The 20216-nt window shown below is 44.5% G+C and overlaps 1 protein-coding gene across 28 annotated transcripts in view; it reads right to left on the bottom strand.

Annotated features, from left to right (window-relative positions):
• The window catches only part of EXD3 (exonuclease 3'-5' domain containing 3), a 300821-nt gene that overhangs the window by 155562 nt on the left and 125043 nt on the right, over positions 1 to 20216 (bottom strand). For all 28 annotated transcript variants that reach the window (XR_010826103.1, XR_010826104.1, XM_066980892.1 and 25 more), the window contains one exon: positions 4434 to 4600. Coding sequence is in view for 26 of the 28 variants with exons in the window: in XM_066980892.1 (XP_066836993.1) it covers positions 4434 to 4600 (167 nt within the window). In the remaining 2 variants the exon portion in view is untranslated. The remainder of the gene's footprint in view (positions 1 to 4433; positions 4601 to 20216) is intronic.

The following is a 20216-nucleotide window of genomic DNA, read 5'->3' as shown; positions in this document are numbered from 1 at the left end:
CTTCTCTACTGCCTTCCCTGTAAAACGTTTGCATACTCTGTACAAGATCATTTGCCCTATACTGCACAGCCAGCACTACATTGCCAGCTGACCCCACAGACCATGTGCCTGGCCTATGCTACTCCCTCCACTTGGGTTTCAGATGGTACCATGCAAAGAAATTCACTATCTCTGTATTTAACACACTGGAATTGTTGGGAAGATGCCTGCAGAATGAGCTAACTGATTTCCTACAACAGGATCTTACGCAGCACATTTTCTTTACAAAATGCAGCAGAGTCTCTTGAAATGGCCTTGTAACTGGAAGGTCAACATATTGCTGTGGTGTCTCAGCCAGATGATGCAATCAGAGGAAAGAAACTAATAAAAATATCCAGCTATTTTGGACATATCACAAATTTTTGGACACTCTCTTTCCCATAGAGACCTGAAATGTTTTATTATTTGAGAAAATATTTACTAACCTTATGTTTAGGGGACTGTGTGACTAATTTTGTAGCAGAGCAGCTTTCGCTGTACAAACACTCTTTTCCATGGGTTTGCGTGCATGCGGAAGTCAATATTTGTGTAAAATATTTAATGAAGGTGTGCAGCCTCAGGTCTCCGGGAATATTCTCGTCCGCGGAGTTCAGGAGCAGCATGTGGTGTGAGCAGTGACAGAGATGATGTCATTTATATGCTGGTACCACCTTGTTCTCTACACTATGAACACCCTCTCTGGAAATCTGCTGCTTTGTTAACTCAATAAATAACATAGCAGAAAGATTGTTTTATTAGCTTCCATGGCTCCATTGATTTTATAGCAGCTACTGCAGCAGGTATCATGACCGGATGAGTAAACCCAGGCAACAAAGGTTTTTGTTTGTCTGCCAGAACTCATCATGAATGGCACAGCACATCCTAATCTGTGTGCCTTCACTCCACCTCGGCATGATACAGGCTTCCTGGAGAAGAGACATGCAGAGATTCCTAACTTCTTTGGTTTTTATCTCCTTAGATGCACAGTCTGTGGTTAGGTCACACTCTTGTTAACCACCTCTTTGTGTTTTGAGGGATTACACCTCATGCAAAAACTTCCTGGCTCCTAACAGGCGGCTGGTACAGATTCAGGAGGGAGGAGGAAGCAGCTCCACTGATGCATCAGAGCTAAGCAGAAGCAGGTCCTAGACAGACGAGAGTTTCCTGTGCTCCAAGAAAGCCATGTACTGTCTGGAGAAGTGAGCCTTTGCAGTCAGTGTTTGAGGGTGAATACATACGTGTCATATTTCCTGAGGTTACACGGAACTTGAACATGAACCAGTGCAGATCTGCACTGGGAGAAAGATCAGATCCCTGATCATGAATTGTTTAAGGCTATCTGTGATATCCCCCCCAAGTATCAAACATTTCACAAGTGAGGGTAAAAGAGACATCGGGCAAATGGTACCAAGTCCAGACAAGCACAGCATCCTGCAATAAGGTTACTGATGTCTATAGCAATGGAAGAGTCCTAGGGGACCCCAAAATTATGACTCTGCTTCCTCTTTTATGTTTTTGACAAAAGCCCTGACTCTACCTGGAAGCATGTGATTGCTCCTCAAATGTCAGCAAAGCTTTGAGCTATGCTGCACTGAAACAAGACAGCCCACAGACCTCCTGTATTTGCATCGAGTATTCAGGGATTGGTCCTCTTCTATGCAGAGAATCCAATTAGATGAATTCCTGTTCTTGAATGAGTGGAGAAAATGCTGCTTGCTTGCAACAGGTCTCCAAAATGCCTGTGCAATTAGCCTGAACCCAAGGATTGTGGTAGCCTGCAGCCCTGCAGGAGTTTGGTTCATGAACACACGTGGGCACGGAGGCTACCAGGCTGTGTGTTTACGGGACCAGATCTCACCCAGACCGAAGTTCCAGATATCCTGTGCAGTCCTCGGTGAGACCCTGACAGGACCCTCATGCAGCACCACCTGCAATCTCTGCAGTTCCTCAAGACTTGGCAGTAGCCTGCATATGTGCAGGCCTTTTTGCAGGAAAAAAAAAAAAAAGTTTAAAAAAGGGTGCCAAATATGGCAATCTCTCAAAAATTTGCTTTAAAAAAAGCTTGTGGACAGACTCACTGAAGCATGGCAGAAACACCATCACTTGTGAACAAAAAGTGAGCAACTGAGGACTCAGCAAATTATTTGCAATGCATCATTTACCCAAATGCAGCCATTCTTCCTCTGTACAGCATAGCTCAGCAACTGTCTGGGATACTGCTGCACGAAGAGGATGATTTGGGGCTGCTGTCTCCCAGACACAGCACAGAATACCCAGAATCAGAACTACGAAGCTCTGGTACTCCTCCACATTTAGCACACTGTGGGGATCGGACAGTTTCTAATCCTTTAATTGGCTATATTTGACCTTCCTAAATTTTGAGCCTCTTCTCAACTTCCTACAGCTTTGGCTGCACTCAGTGCTGAACCTGGCTGACCTTTTCCCTCAGCAGACCCTTCATCCTACCCCTTTGCTCCTCCTGCACCAGCAGGTTCACAGAAAGCCTTGGCTGGGGCTGTTTGCCCAGTTCCCTGCACTTGAAATCAAGGAGTTGTAAGAACCCATCTTAATATAAGGGTTCTTTTTTGTAGCTCTGCCTTTGCACTCCCCTATCAGGTCACGCAATGGAGTGAAGTTAGGAGAGGAAATGCGGCTGCTGCAGGCTAACGTGCTGCATACAACACAGGGGTCCCAAAGCAGAAGAGGAAATGTGGTACTGCATTACTGGGATTGCATTAGAGGAAGGAAAAGGGATGGCAACTAATTAGGGGGCTAAAGACTTATAACCTCACTTGGTAAATTTGTGCCTGGGAGTCTGGTTTTATCCCAAATTCAGTTAACACGACTCTTCTAGGATCTGATCCCAAGTGTCAAAAATCCCCATTACTTCTGAGAGCTTTGGATGAAGCAAAAAATACAGACTGCCTTAAGAGCTGTCAAAGGAGGAGGAAAATAGACATGATTAAGAAATTTTGAGGAACTTTATTTTGTTGCCCACAAGTCTCCCAAAAGGCATTAAACCACATTACAGTACATGGGGGATGTAGAGTATATGGACAACTTACACAGACATGTAATGAACTCAATAAAATAAATGCATGTTCAGATCCTACCCGCATCATTTCATTTTCACTGGCGATCTAGCAGAGGCAGTCTGAAGACCTGTCCACAGCATCTCACACAGCTTCTAAATACTCATGAGTGAGTTTAAAATGCACCTTCCCAGACATTTCCAGGCTTATGAAAAGCAAATGTGGCATGTTCATCACCAAGACGTGATCTCAGGAAATGGAGAAAGTTTTTGCAAAATTATCTCACGAAGGTGTAATGGGTTTATGTGGCAAGGTTTTGGTAGCGGGGGGCCATAGGGGTGGATTCTGTGGGAAGAATCTAGAAGCTGCCCCATGTTAGGTAAGGGCCCCACTGCTGACCAGAGCTGAGCCAATAAGCTATGTTGTTTGCACCTCTGTGAGAGCATATTTAAGAAAGTAAAAACAAACAAACAAACAAAAAAAACCAATGCTGCCACACAGCAGCTGGAGAGTGAGAGGAGTGAGGAACAGCCTTGCAGGCGCCAAGGTCAGTGAAGAAGGAGGGGGAGAGGTGCTCCAGGCACCGGAGCAGAAGTCCCCTGCAGCCTGTGGTGAGGACCATGGTGAAGCAGGCTGTCCCCCCACAGCCCATGGGAGGAGACCGTGGTAGAGCAGGTGGACCTGCACTAACGGAGGCTGCGGGCTGTGGAGGACCCCTGCCGGAGCAGATTCCAGGCTGGAGCTGTGGCCCATGGAGAGGAGCCCACTCAGGAGCAGGTGACCTGGCAGGAGCTGCTGCCTGTGGGGGAACCAGGTTGGAGCAGTTTGCTCCTGAGGGGTGGACTCCGTGGTACGGACCCATATTGGAGTGGTTCTTGAGGAGCTGCTGCCTGTGGGAAGCCCATGCCAGATCAGTTCGGCAAGGACTGCATCCTGTGGGAGGGACCTCACAGCACATGAGACGAGAGTGACCGAGAAGGAGCGGTGGAGACGAAGATCCATAGACTGACCACAACCCCCATTCCCCTGTTCCCCTGCGCTGCTCGGGAAGAGGTGAAAAAGGGTGGTTGGGGGAAGGCATTTTTGGTTTCTTTCCTTTGTTTCTCACTTCTCTAGCTTGTTAGTAATAGGCAATAAATCTTACTATCTCCCTACTCTGAGTCTGTTTTGCCTGTCACGATACTTGTTGAGTGATCTCCCCGTCCTTATCTCAACCCCTGAGCCCGTTGCATTGTATTTTTCTCCCCCCTTCCCTTTGAGGAGGGGGAGTGAGAGAGTGGTTATGGTGGAGCTCAGCTGCCCACCTGAGTAAAACCACCACAGAAGGAAGAATTATGGTAGATTATTAGTCTACAATGATGAGGAATGAAACAGAGTATTTACCTCTCTTGGATCTTAAGCTTTTGAAGCTCATCAGCCACTCCATTAGGTAGCATCTCCTTGGGCAAATTGCAGCGTTGTGCCCATCTTGCTGCTGTGTTCAAATCACAGTAACTGATTAGCAACTGTATCAGGTGCCCTTGAAGCCATTGATTCTCTCCAACTGTGCTCTGCAAGGAATTAGGGGTGAAGGAAGACAGTCAGTACAATTTCCATCACAGGTATGTCTCACCCACTCTAAGGATGCAGCATCCTCCCTGGGGTCCTGGACCAGTGCAGAAAGGAGCAGGAATTCCTACACTACAGGAGTGACATTGCTCAAGCCCACCAAGTGCTGCACTTCTTTCTGCCAAGACATGAAAAGCACATCTGACCCCTGAGATCTCACTGACATCTTTGGATTTCTCGGCAGCAAGGCTGCTCCAAACTGCATTTGTTCAGGGAATGAGACTGTCTGAAGGCCACAGGTGCAGCATAGATAAACAAGGGTAAAACAATGTCATTTAGCCAGACTGATGACTAGGATATTATTTGGTTGGTCTCAGATACTGATTACATTAAGAAAAATCAGAACTAGCGACTGACCAGAGTACAGGTCTTTGAGCTCATTAGGCAGGCAATTATGGAAGGGGCTAGGGTTTGTATTGTTTTAGTCCCTTTCTGTGCCCACACATGACTCTGAAGTGATGCTGTGACCTGATGTTCTTGCTTCTGCAGTAAAGACATACATGATCTCATGTGTCAGTGCAGGAGTTTGAGTTACATGCACCTGCAAAAGGGGAGGGCAGTTGGAGATGTTCCCTGTTCCCAAATACTTTCTGGTGGGAGTGAATGGTGTGCATGTGCCTCAGCACATTTCAGAGCCTGGAGGCACAAGCACAAACTCACTGCTGGCTGTGGTTTAAGCCAGTGGGGAATCAAGCATGTTGCCCACATTGGCACCAGGGAGCAACTATGTGCAGAGGCAGGCAAATAGGCCCATAATATTCTCCACTGCAACAGTTAGAACCATCAGAGCTTTTCTCTTGAACACCCTCTTGCTCTCTGAGGTGCTGTGGCACAGCAGCTCTAAGAGGAAATATGAATACGGTGACACCAACAGTCAGCTACAGAGAGGTGGCAATAACCCCCTCCTTCTGCCCAGCCAACCCAGCTGTGCTTGCAAATGTCCCAGAGCCATTGCAGTCAGATCAGCAGTTTATTTCTCTAGCCAGTCCTGTTGACTGATTTACTCATGGATCTGCCTTAGAAGTTATTACTGTCAAGAAAACTTAATTGTTAAAACAAGTTGAAACTCTGCATGGTAGATCAGGATGTGTAGATATATGGCTCTATTGCTCCTAGCACTACCAACAAGTATTTTTTAGCATAGTGAAAAGCCACAGGAATTAAATTCTCAGGTGCGCACGCCGCTGCCATCCTTCCTTTGCTGCCCCACCAAGCAGCACTGGCAGGGTCAGAGTCTGTTCCCAGGGCCTGCAGGCACCTTGCTCTTCCTCCACCGCATGTGCAAACACTGCTGGCTGGGTGGTATGCTGGGGCCACTGGGCCTCATTCCTCACATTCTTTCAGTAACTAAAAGGTGAGAAGTTTTCTTCAAAGCAGACACCCTTCATGGAAATCGGGAAACAAACCTGTTGATGGCCTGGAGGTAAAAAGGAAGGAAAACAAACAAACAAACAAACAAAACCAAGTACAAACAAAAAACCCACAGAGGTGCAGGAGGGAATACAGACTTGGAAGAAAAACCACAGAGAAATTTGGCATCCCAGGTAGCGCACACAAGAAGCCAGCCTGCCCATAAAAACTGCTGCCTCAGCACTAAGTCTGCACCCCTGTGACTTCGCCAACTGCCAAAACACGTTTCTTCTCACGGATATGCGGAGGGATATTTTCACTGCTGTTCCCAAGAGCTTAGTGATGCATCCAGGAGCCACTGTCAGCAGGACGGGGATCCAGGGGCTGGGTGGGAGCTAACCAGGGGCTCAGCTACAGAAGAGAAGCGGGAGAGGGAACGCAGGGACAGAGCAGAGCAGGAAAGGATCAGCTATCACACTGCAGCTTCTTGCCCTCTACATTTCCTCCCCCCAGACCTCCTCTCCTGGCCATGCCAGTCCAGATACTTTGTGCATCTCTCACATCTCTGCTTATGCAGCTGAGCTCAGCCAAGCACCTAGGCCATGAAGGGGTTTGAATAACTCCTCCTGCCTAGTTTGCCAAGCCACTTCTCAGAGTCCTTCCCTAAAAGAACATATTTTCTTATTAACATCACAGAGCAATTCCCTCTTCTAGGTTCCCCTGTGTCCATCCTATTGTCTTTCTGCCTTTTTTTCTACAACACAAAGTCTTTGAGTTTGGATCTCTCTTCAGTTCACCCAGAGTCAATTCTTAATAAATCTCATTATGTCAGCTTTATTTCTGGAAACAATGAGGTACAGATTTTTTTTCTTTCTTCATTTTTTTTTATGATAACAGATTTATTCTTTCAACCACAAAAACAACTCTGTAAAGAAGGTTAATCTCTCCAGAGATATTACATCTTGCATTTTGAAATGGAAAATAGACTGTTTGTTTTGTATTTTTTTTTCTGAAAAAAATAACATTGTTGTAAAGGGGAGAGGCTTCCACCACAACAGTTCTGCAAGAAGCAAGAACATGGAAACTTTGGCCCCAGAAGATGTGGATGCAGATTCAGAGACTAATGTTTCACTAGGGGTGACATTTCATGCCTTTTGTTTTCAGTATATGGACACTTGGAAGAGGAAACTGGCATGGCTGTTCTGATCAACATCAGTGACACCTCCAAGCAAGAAAAGATTATACCATGAGGCTTGTTTACATCCTCCTCTGAATTCTAGACATATCATACGTTCTTTAAACCATAGGCACACACAAAAATTCCTGACACCAACAATAACCCATGATTAAAGCTTTCCAAAATGACTGCTGCAGATTACCTACCCGTAAATCCTGTTCTTACCCAGCTGAATGCTTTACAGAGCTCATAACAGTCAGTGTAGAGTAAGCTTAGCAATGTCCTGATTTTAACACGTAGCGTCAGCAATTCCTCCATTGTTATCAAAAATTTTGGATTCAAATATCCAACATCTTTTCTGGAAGTCACACTCACCAGCCCTAAATTAGTTTTGTCTGTGTGAGTCAAGCTGCATTTCTGTCTGATACAATTCTCCACTTTCTCCCAATACCTTTTACCGAGCAGTGAAGCTATTCACACAAGCGACACTGACTATTTGCAGAGTCAGATTTTAATTTAACTTTTGAATGTCTTGGCCAATTTCCCCTGTTCTCAAGTGTTTCCAGAAATAACAAAAAAAAAAGTCCTGTTAGTGCAGAGAAAATGTCAAGTAGAATATTTTAGAGCCAGCAACTTTAAAAGCAGAAAAAAAAATGGAGAGGTCAAGACCACTGTAAGCCATGGAGGACACCACAAGCATTTCTAAAATCATGCATTGTTGCAGGTACTGTGCAGACACTTCTGTTTTAAAGATACCCTGGAACATCCTACTGTGTTTTTTTCACTGTTACTTTATTTGTGATTGAGATTTCCAGTTTGAAGTTAGCATCGTTTGTACTACACGGCGAGGTGCCACAGCAGTAGCTCATTAAAGGAAAGGATTTACAGTTTGGTGCGGAGCAGGGACCCCGAGCACAAGCTCGGAGCAGGGTCACAGCCCATTCCACAAGAGAAGGAGGATCCTGACCACCAGATATCCGAAATAGATGGCACTCAGATAAAAGATGCCAGCTTTACTCACACTCACTTCTGAACAGGGTTTCTTGTAAAAGCAGCAGGCCACTCACCCATGGCCAATGCACAAAAGACAGAAGCATGAGAAAGACAGATTTTCTCACCACTTGAGCTGTTCTCTCTCTCACAGTGCAGGCTGCTCAGATGCACTAATTTATGAACTGAAGATGAACAAAATAGCCTCCATTCATATCCCAGAAGACTGACTTTCAGATAGCAATCAGTGCGTCATTGACAGAGCCACACTTCAGTGTTCTGGAGGCCATTACCACATCAATGGCGGGGAAGTGGTCTTTCTTCTCTCTTTCAACAAAGCTCTGGCAATGTGGCTCCCTGGGGCATGTTCACACTACCTAACTTCAGCTTTGTGAATCAGGAGATTCGGCTTCCCAGTCTCCCCATGCAATCAACTGGGAGAGACGGCTCTTCTGAAAGGCAACTCAGAGGAGCCTAACTTACGATATCACTTGAAGGGATCAAGGCAAAAGCAATGTTTAAAGCCAACTTGTGGCTGCACCAGGGCTCCTCACAAGGAGCTTATTGCTCCCGGGACATCCAAACAGAGCTGTTAGCTTGTGACAGCCAGCTAGGACAACACCATGCGAAGAGATGTGTCTGGCTCTGTTCCTCTTTTTGCAGCTCTCACGACCTTACCAAAACAATTTCTTGTTCAGAAGCCCAGGCGCCAGTATCACATGTCCAGCTTGTCTGCTCAAATTCCCCAGGCTAACTGCATGCCCAGCTGCAGGCTGAGGGAAGCGATCGCTCCCTGCCCAGCACCTGGGAGACCACCTCTGGACGTGGGGCCTGGTTTTGGCACCCCATTGTAAGCAAGGTGCGGACAAAAAGGAGAGACTTCAGCAAAGAGCTGATAAGATGGCTGGTGGGCTGAAGCACGGGATGTGTAAGGAGGAGTTGGGGGATCACGGCTTGTTCAGCCTAGGGAAGGCCTAGCTGGGGTGTATGGGGAAATATAGCCGTTCCCTTCTCTCGTATCGTGGGCCATCATAGAGAAGACAGAGTCAAATCCTTTTAGAAAGTACAACTATGTATAAAGGAAAAAAAGGTGACAGTGAGGGCGCCAAGGCACTGAAATGGGTCTAGAGGAACTGTGGAACCAGGCAGGGCCCTGCAAGACCTTGTCCAACGTTGAAGTTTGCCCTGCTTTGAGCAGGAGGACAGACAAGAGACCTCGACAGGCTCCTTCAAACTGAACCTAGCCTCTGATTCTGTGATTAGTGCTGCCAGGCCTTCCAAAGCACCAAGGCTTCTCTTCACACAGACAGGCGGCTTCTTGCAGCAACTGCTGCTTTCAAGTTCCAAGCACCTCCCGGGCTAAGAACACCCAAGATCTCGTCTACCCAGAATACAGGATGGTCCTGATCATGCTCAACAGTATTACAGAGAGATCCAAAATACATATCCTGCATTGGGATTCTTTCCAAACCTCTGTCAGGCAGCCCCTGAGGGAAGTCATTCATCTTCGCCAGATGAAATCATCATGTCTCCAAAAACTGCTCATGCTGCCACAGATGAGACAAGGTATATTACAGAAGCAGAAGAACAGACTCTGCTTTCAAAATCAGAGCTGAAGAGAGAGTATTTTCAACAAATACTAAGCAAGAAGTTTAGACTTTAAAAAACAAAAACAACAACAACAAAACCCTGCAACATTGGGCAACTGAACACTACTTCACAGCAAACTTCACTCAACTCAGAGCTGCATAACAGTGCTGGCAACAGCTCCCTTTCACAGGGCACATGATTCTGTCTACTTCAGAGACAAAAAAGCACTCCATACAACAGTTTACTGCTCTGAATGTTACACAAATGTTGCCAACTTTAACTTCAGCAGCAAACCAGAACACAGGTATCACTCTTGGCTGCAGAAAGCCTAAGCCCAGACAGAAATCCAGGTTTAATGTCAAAGGGGTAATACTCTAGGACAACAGTGCTCCCAACATGCTCAAGTGAATGGTCTGCCGCACAATCCCCCAGCCGCTTCGGGATGCTGGGGGATTTAGGAAAGAGCATCATGATACGTCTTTAAGACTGTCACTGAGGCTGAGTCCTTGCTGAGGCTGGTGAACCACACCAGCCTATCAATGCAGCCTCTTAAATGCTGTCCTGAAAAATCTGCTTTTACTGTCTGATTAGCTACCACTGCTGTGCTTGCAGAGTGACGTTAGCAAAGGAATCCATCCCTCCACGCATGTCACCATCTATTTCAGACAAATCTCCCAGGAGGGAAGGCAGCCTGAGACTGTGTGGGTATGAGTCAGCCAGTGACACTTGTCTTGGGGCCAGGGATCAGTTCATGGTCCTCTTTTGTTTAGCAGTGTAGGTGGAGCCTTACACTTTTAGCGACTTTCACTGTGGGAACAGCAGAACTTTTATCTTTTTTTAACCTAAATTAACTCATTTTCTTCAACTACATCCCACAACAGATCCAGGTATGTGGATACACAAATTAAGATGCATTCACCTGCAGTACTTATTCTCCCTTCCACTTGTTCAGGGAATGTCATAGATATATGCCTTTAATGAGCTATAGAGCCAAACTAACCCTATTCAAGTCAGCTTTATTTGGAGAGAGAAATAATTGCATGGCATCCACAAAAAACAAAATGAATATAAATCCTTAACAAATAGACTAAGACTAATAGACTTGCTTTTTACTAGACTAATTTTACTTGCTTTTTAAGATATAATTTCTTTTGTCTTCAGCTTGGTGATCTAGTTCAATGTGAAGGCTGTCCTGAGCGTCTGTGCTTCTCCCAGAAAACCCTTTTCATTACTGCTGCAGAGGCGTCTTCTGAATTCTAACCTAACTCTGGCCCGAGAACTGCTGGATATTATTCATCACAGGGATCAGCAAAGGACCAAGAACTTGCTCTGAATAAATAAGCCACACAGTTTTGATATGCTTCCAGTTTTCTCACACCTCTAGATCCCATGATGGCAGATATTTTCTGGGAAGATTCCAGCACTTGGCAAGCCTGAAAATGAATGAGGATGGGGAAATTGGCCAAACTCTTTCAGAGCACAAAGTAATATGTTACTTATCACAGTAGATGCTTTGTCTAAGACCAATAACAGTGCACTGAAGACAAACTGGCAACCCTTATCTTCCCAGTGTATTTTGAAGTAGCATTTATCTATCTGCCTTTAGTCATTTTGTCACACACATACGAACAAAGTGTCACTGTGGCAAATGGCCAATTGTGCTCTCCAGTTTAAGAAAGCGAGGGCTGCCACCATATACTGCACATCAGGTGACCTACACTGCTACTGAAGTTCACTCAGCCTGATCTTACGACCCAAAATTTCTCCGGTCCCTCAAGCCTAAGAAGATTTATACACACTTGCCAAGCACTTTCATCAACTTTCTACTAATGTCACCATAACACAACTTTACTTCATTTTGTGTCTTGAAGCTTGAAATCCTGCATGAGGAAAATAAAACACTCTCTGTTAAACTATGACTTAGCAGAATTCTGAGGCTGCCTGAAGGATTACTACCAAAACGTAACTATTCCAAAATCCAGCTTAGCAGCAAGTATGACATCCAGGCGCACTACAAGATCTGTCACTCCAGCTAGAAAAGCCCAGCAAGGGACCTCAGTGACAGCCACATGCTGCCAGGGAACAACAGTGTTGTGGGGACAAGAACAGAGAACTAAAGCACTGCTTCACTACAGGACTGCAAGAGCTGCAGATGTGTAAAGAAGAAGAGCCTGCAGGAACAAAACCACTGTCGCTGTGTCTCCTCCGCTGCTGTTATACAAACTAGCAGGATTACACTTAATCAGTCTGTCAGGATGCACAGGAACTGAAATCACCATGACGCCTTCCCATTTGTTTTCAAAAGCCCTAATATTAACCCTAACAAGCTAAACCAGTATACCAATTAACCTAACCAATCACTCAATTAAATGTTCCCATACCCAGTCACATACATAATGACAATTCATAAACTCCATCTTCCTAACTAAAAAATTTGGAATTCCAGTACTTTTGGTCCCCAGTGGGGCAGGAGGATTTACTGCTTGGGTCCAGCCTGTGTCAGCTCCACACGGTCGATGCAGACTTATAAGAAGGAAGGATTTGCAGGTGGGGAAAGAGCCTCGGAAACTTTTCTCCTTCTCTTCCTACTCCAATCTCCCTGCTCAGGTCAAATTCCAAGACATGAAACCAAACAACAAAGTAGGAATCTCCCATTATTTTGTCCTGGCTCAGGATGTATTTTAACAGCTTTCCGTAGAGGTCCTTCCATACCAGGATGCATCGTTATGCTGCTTGGACACAGTGCTAATGCCTGGCAATTCCCCTCAGATCTCAACTTTTCTTGTGGAAACAGCTACATGAGACATTGGTCATCAAAGAGCTCCAGGTTCTCAGCTCCATCACTACCTTAATTAAAAGGCCTGTAAGCTCTGAAGCGGAATTAACTTAAAATCTCTAGGGTTTGTTGCCAAAGAACAGAAGAAAGAAGCTAATTTCTTCGCTTTCTTTTTAACCCAGCCCTGAGCTTCCCTCACATCAAATTTCCTAGTCTCCGCACTGCTGCTTCTAAGCAGGTTTATGAGAGCTTATGACCAGCCTTAGAGAGCCCTTCTGCAGGTCATGCTGTAATCCTCAGCGATGCACACTGTAGGTTATTTCATTAATTCTCCTGAGCCTCACTGTGCCTTGTATTCACACCTAGCCCACTTCCTTGTTTCGCTCTGCCAATTGACCTGGTCCAGCCCAGGCTTGCTTCAGAATAGTTAGGAACTTGGTTTTCGAATCTTTTCTCTCTAAGAACATGCTCATGTGCCATTCCCAGCAGGGGACAGTTTCTATTTAGGAAAATCTTCAAAGTGAACAAGCAAAAATCTTGATGATGGAAATCCTTGCTCAGGAGCACTCACTCTTCCCATCATTAGTCTATGAAAAATAGATGCCCACAGGAAAAACATGGGTTACTACTTATTTCTATTTTACCATTCACGAACCTCAACTGGCTCACAGCCAAAGCAATAGTAAGTATCTTTGCGGGATCTTTACCAAAAGAAAAGCTTAGCAGTAGATTTTTCTCTCCTTTAATCTCTTTTGGTACATTTAAACCCCTGGTGTTTTTTGTTCTGAAAGAGAAATGCCTGAGAGGGTTGCCTGAATGAACTCTGAAATTCACACCCTGGCAAATTGGACTGATTTCCTAAATCCATAATTACAACATTCCTCAGAGATATGCATTCTTTCAGAGCGAACAAGGGAAGACTAGTTTCCTGTTTCTTCCCATTTACATGACTTCTCTGTTGAGAGGATCTTTTTTTCTTTTTAAACAATCCTCTGTTTATGTGGTTCCCTTCTTGGCAGGGAACTGGTGAACTAATCTCGCCTAAAAGTATAATACAGCCAAACTATCAATTGCAAATAGCCCAAGCATCTTTGTGAGAGGCAGCTGATTTGCACGGGCCTTTAGAATGCAGTATCTATCCGTGGAAGCACTCAGACAGGTACTGATCGATTACAGGGTTTTTAAATAATCTGGGATGATTATTGAATGACTGGATAGTTATACTGCTTGGCTGGATAAGAATATAAGAGTGGATCTGTGCATGTGTGTGAAAATGCATGAGGTATAAAACTTCAGTAAAACTGGGCAAACATAGCCCCTTTCATCTGCACATCCCCAGTCACGCAGAAACTACCACAGGACAAGACTTCTATGTCTCCTGCCAAAGAGCTGCAAGTAAGAGTCATGTCCCACTCACAAATAAAATACGTGCAGAGCCTTGTTGGTGACATATTTGCCTCCCACTTTCAAAAAGGCACTGAATACATCCTCTCTTTCTGTTCTAACACAGGAAGCAGAAAGCTCAATGTCCCCATCCTCTTCTTTGCCTATTTCTGCTGGAGAGGCCAATGTTAGCACACTCGATATCATTCCCTTTGTCTTAGACCAAAAAGAACAAGAGGATTTGTGTAAGTTCTAGGGGAATAAGACTGGTCTCATTTTTTCATTGTAGCATACTAAGCTGATGCAGTTTGGAGTCAGGAATAGGTATCCTGGAAACTACTATATAAGACTCCTGATGTAGCTTTTTAAGGACCTTGGTTGCCTCACATGTTCCCATAAATTTTTGAATGACACTACTTCCTATATTATTCATAAAAGCAATATTTCTCCCATTTGTTTGAGTTAAACATACCATCAGGGTACATCAGTTAAGTCTAACAGCTTGCTAATGGTCTTACTCTTTAATCTAATCGTGACCTTCCAACCTACAGCCATAAGCCAATTACCCTCTTTTTTATAGCATACCAAATCTCTTTCTGATGAAGCTGGGCTTTTGAATGACAGCATGCTAGTGACAGAAATGTTATTACACTGCTTAGAATCAAGCTAGCCACGTCTGGTTGCAGGGGTTTTAAGGTCAGGAAGCATCTCTGACACACTGAAACATTTTAAGGATTTTTTTTCCCCCAGTGTGTTCTATTTCCTTTTTTTTAATCTTTAGTACTTAATATGTGTGCAGATAAAAGCTATTTGGACATAACTTTTAAAGACTGAGGTCTTGAGCTTTCAGAAGAATTACTTTCTAGCACCTGAGTGAAGCAGAAGATGGACACCCAGCTCCCATAAGCTTCTGCTGAGTTCCCAGAGCTTCTCCCTGTAGATCCTTACTTAAGTAATGTGAGCTAATTTTCCAATGTTATTGAGCAAACACATCTTCCATTGAGAAATTTGTGGCTGATTTTTTCTCGGTTTTGACATTCTGGTAGATGGTACGGAAAAAGTGGCAGTTCTCCTTAGCTTATTTGTACATAACATCAAATTCCACCAGAATTCATTAGTATCTTTGTGCTTCACCACTATTTATTTATTTAGAAATGGCTGGATTATAAATAAAGCTACCACAATTATTATTAGGCACACCAGCTCTCACAGAAAACAATCCTATCTAAGCCGTGCAGGAGGTACGTTGAGGTATTTACATTTAAGTGTATATATCATCCTTTGCTAGACTTTTCTTTAGATAGCAAGGTACAGAACGCTCAGCATGTTTGGCTTTTCCCATGTATTTCTCCCACGGCAGCTGTGGGTTTGTTAAATGAGAAGTTCCCATTTCTTTTAGAATAACGGTGCTAACTTCTTTAGTACAGATGCATATTTTACTGCTCTCCATCCAGAAAGCAGAATGTGACTGAAGAATCACATTATGCTTTTCCAGAGACATTCACAGATGTGCCTGTTTTCTGCATCAACCCTATCAGTAAGCGTGCAACTTAGCTGCTCTGCAACTCTGATGTTTCAGCTATCTAAGTATATGACACCACTTACAAACTGAACTGAAAAATAGAAGGAAATCTATACTTTGCCTGCTACTTTCATTTTCCAGTTTCTTCATGCTTTAATATACCCTTAGGTGCAATATACTTTTACATCACATTGTGGCTGTATGTTCTCTCCAAAGACCTCTGACAATAATAGTAAATCTAAATAAAAAGGCATGGGGCAAAAGCAGAGAGGTTGCCGTGACTGAGACTGGAAACACTCCCACCACCACTGAGTTTCTGGTCAGTCCCTGACCAGGAAACAAAACACAGGAAGAGGAATGAAAAGAGCAATCAGAGCAGCATGGGGGAAGAGAGACTGCCAAATCTCAACTGATATAAAGCAATTCCCTCACTCTGGCTTCACAAGAGAGATACCAGATCTTAAATCTGTCATTTGTCCAGATCTGAATACCATCCATTTTGCAAAAGGGAAAGGGAAAGGAAAAAAAAATCTCTGTTTTATGCGGCAGCTGTTGGGAAGCTGCTTAAAGCTGTGGAAAAGATAAATACAATTCTTTCGCAGTTAGCTTAATAGACTAAGTGCAGGCCAAATAATCAGAGGTGAGCAGCAGCTCCAGCATATTACAGACACCCGCCCAGCAGCGCTGCCCAGCCCCTGTGGGACAGCTCCTCAGCTCAGGCACGCTGTGCAGCAGCGCTGGCAGAGCCGTGAGCATTTGTTCCAGCTGAAGATGCCTCCCTGCAACTCTTGAGACCAGAAGGTACAAAACCAATCACCACTGGCTTTAACTTCCTGCTAAAAAAGAGGCCATAAATACTAGCAAGGGACACCACACGACGGCTGGTTAAACTAGTTTTGGTTTCTACCTTCCAGGAAAACAGCCAGTCTAGGTTTAACATTTGAGTGATGAAATCCATTATATCCCTGAATAAACAGTCCACTCAGAGTGAAAGATAATTTGACAGGCAGACTTACACTGAAAGACATGTCGTTTATTAAGCACCTCCTGAATATCATTCCCATTTGCATTGCACAGATTGCCTAATTCCCTATACATATTAAGTTACTTACACTGTAGGGACGTTGCCGTACTCAGAACAATCTTGAGCCAATTTAAAAGTTTGCCTCAACTCAGGACTTCTAGGGAAGGACACTAGATATTGATATTTGCACAGTGACCTTTTTGACCTCTTGTTCTTATTAAAGGTACCCCAGAGCAGGATTATTGGCCAGGTGTTCTGTCCACAAAAACTTCAATAAAATAAAATAAAATAAAATTGCATTCTGCCCTTTAAATACCACTCAAAATCACTTCCTTGAGCGTAACAGCTATTACATTTTATCCCAGAGGTAGTTACATTTTAATTGGGGTCAAAATGGTCCTGTACAGACAGAGTGCATTAGAATCCTGGCGTCAGTCATTGAGGATGTTTGCCATTTAGATGTTTGCCATTTATTTAACTGGTTACATAAATAAGATTTCGTCAACTCCTTGCTGTAGTGTAAGATAATTTACACCTATGGATGAGAAATTGCCAAAGTTTTCAAATGTATTATATGTAAGGGAGGGCAGCTCACTTTTATGTCTACTGTTTGGCAGATCTCTGAATATCCTCCAAAGTAGCACAACATCCCTAGAATTTTAGTGTAACTCGGGTTATACATTTGCTATGAATTACAAGCAAGCATCTCACCCCTGGTCACCCAGGGAATGAGACTTATGAGCTCACAGTGTTTGATTTTCATGGTCAGAAATTTTAAAATAAATAAGTTATCTCATTTTCACAGCTGGAGAAGGAGAGGAGATTAGCTGTAGCCTCTCCCAGTGCTGAACATGGGAAACAGCTGGCTGCAAAGCTCATCTGCTTCATTCTCATGCAAGACTAGAGTAGGTGGGATAGCTGCAAAACAGGGGCCACTTTTCTAGGCGCTGTATCCCCGTGCCCTTCTCTCAAGTCACACATGCCAAGTGAAGGGCAGATTGCTGCCAACCATTATCTGGCAAAAGGGATGGATGGATGGATGGAGAGCCACAGCTCACAATGAATGCCCAGAGAACAAGTAATGTTGTTTCAAACTCCAGCGCTTTTTCTGAGCATTAATTTTGGAATGGTTTAGGATTTAACATCTGAGGAACTAAGGGACAGTTTACCTTGTGCAAACACGAGCACAGAAACTAGCACAGAAACTAGCACACGAAGCTTTCAGATCTAGCAACAAAAGGCGCTTTGGCTCAAGGTCAGAAAAAGTGGTAGCACTGTATCACCACTTCACTGCTCCAGACATCTTGCAAAATAGGGAATTATCTGCTGACAGTCCTAAAAAAACTAATTGACTTTAACCTTACTCAACACTGTATTCTAGTTATTGCCCCAAACGAAGAGTCATTTTGCTGTTCTACGTCGCCCTGCTCTGCTCCATGGGAGAAGGAATTTCATAGCAGAAGTCCACGCAAACACACGTATAGTTCCTGGATCAAAACACCTTGAAATAACATTTTAAACTGTACCAACTGGTTAGCTTTGCTGCAGTTGAAATATTTCTTGCAAAAATACTCCGGATGTTAGAGTCACCAAGCATGCATGTGCCTTCTGGGCTCTAACTGTTCAGAAAACACCCATAACATTCCATCATTCCTCCGTACACACCTCGGCTATCCCAGCCTTTCCTTGCCAAGATACGACTGTCACCTGTGGGTGGCATCAGGGCCTCAGAGCTTCCCAGGCAGCTCGCTGCTCGCGCAGACAGGCACAGCTGCAATGTGGAACACACCGGATCCGGAGGGGTGTGGGTGACTCCACACAAAATGGGCACTTTGGCACTAATCAACCAAGCTGAGACTGGAAGGGCACAATTGCAAGATCGCTCCAGAAACAGCCATGAGAACACCGCGTGCTAAAAGAGGTGCATCAAAGCACCTGACCCTCCCTTTCCTGTTTAAATCAGGGAACTTCAGGTAACCAGAACAGAGGTGGCTGGCGCAACTCAGGAGGGAGTGCTCCCCAGCAGGTCCCATGTTGTACTGCCAACCTCACGCGAGTATCTCAGGTGCTGTCTGACATCTAAAGCACTCAGATGCGACATTTGCTATCAGGATTGCTCCCCTACTGTGCCTCCTGTACATGTTACTGATCTGTGTGTGCTTGCTTTTTAAAAGCTTCGCAGATGATTGAAAAATGCCTTCCATGCTTTTTAGTCTCAAAATGATTGTTTCCTGCAGAATTTCCAGGCAAGCATCAACATTCAAAAAGCCCCTCTTGCTGCTGGCCAAGTGCTCTCTGCAGCCACTGGCAGTAAGACGTTTCCTGTATGTGTGTGATCAGCGTCATATTGACTGTTCTATGGTTGCTGTACCCAATTCTACTATCTTTATGCTAATTAAGACTTTGAAAAACATTAAGCATGCAAAAATGGAAGCAGTGGATACATAGCAAAGCAGACAGCTGGCTCATGCCCTGCCTGTTTTTCCCCTGCATATCTACCATCAATATCCTACACACCTTCTCCTCTGCTTGTGAAGACAGGCACTCTCTCCCCTGCGTGTTTCCATGCAGCTCACAGAATCAGTTAGGCAAGCTAATGAATAGCAACACAGCTGGCACTGTGCAGGAAGAGTGCTCTTCCCCTCCTTCTGCCCCCGAGGCACCTATGCTTGGAGAAGAGGCACAAATGTAGCTCTCCTCTTGGGCTAGACAGGCTTGCCAACAGGCAGTTGATGAGGGCACTTTCCCTAGGGTATGAAGACGTTTTGATCCCTTTGCTTTCCCTCCAGCCTCCTCTGCCTGCCCGCAGCTGCCATCGCTGCCTGCTCAGCCACAGCCTGGCCAACAGATCTGCAGCAGGGGAGCTGGCAAGGAGGAGGGGGCAAAACCAGTTTGCTACAGGGCTGAAAACAGGTTCTGTTGGCCCCACAATTAACTACAGATCTGCCTTTTGTAGGAGCAATCAGAATCACAGTTTTGCTTGTCCTACTGGGCAGGAACAGGAGAATTCTGTACTTGTACTCCTCTGGGAAAACAAAAAGAAATACTAACCCAGAAATGTCTATCGTCCACTGTACCGAATGTGATGTGACCAGCACCATTGGACAGGGAGGGACTGGACTTTGACCAGGCTCTTAATACCTACATAATTTATGTTTGTTTTTTTTTTTTTTTTGTTATGGATGCAGCACAGAATTAAACAAAAATGAATTTTAAACCCATGTAAGCTTTCAACCTCTTTTGACTTAAAATTGAAAAATTTATCTAAAAGTTCTGATTGAGAGCTTGCTCAGCCTTTCAGGAGTTTTGGTTCCCATTCCCCCAGGTGATCAGAGGTCACGCTGCATCTCACCCTTTGCTTCCTACTCAGTGCAATGCATCTTTAACGCTGTGTCGCCAGGCAGAGTTCAGGAGATAGAAACTCTCTGTGAGCCTGAACCAGAATATGAATGGGACATACAACACAAACACTCTCTCCAGTTCTACAAGGTGCCATCTAAGAGATACATATTTTTTTTGGTCAAACGTGCCAGGTCATAGGTGAAAATTTGAATGAGAAGCAGAATCTTTCCCTCATGTAAAGCCCAGTCTTTCAAAAAAAGATAAAGTCAGCTTTGTTTTTTGCACTGAAAAGCAAAACATGCCCAGAGATTCCTCCTTTGTAACTTTTCTTTTGTTCAGTGCAGCCATGCTGCTAGCAGTGTGAAGCAGAAGCCTATCTGCACATATGATTAGTTCGTTTTCCT

This window comes from Anser cygnoides, chromosome 20 (genome assembly GCF_040182565.1).
Source record: "Anser cygnoides isolate HZ-2024a breed goose chromosome 20, Taihu_goose_T2T_genome, whole genome shotgun sequence".
NCBI classification, from domain to species: Eukaryota; Metazoa; Chordata; class Aves; order Anseriformes; family Anatidae; genus Anser; species Anser cygnoides.
This window is presented reverse-complemented; position numbering and strand designations above follow the sequence as displayed.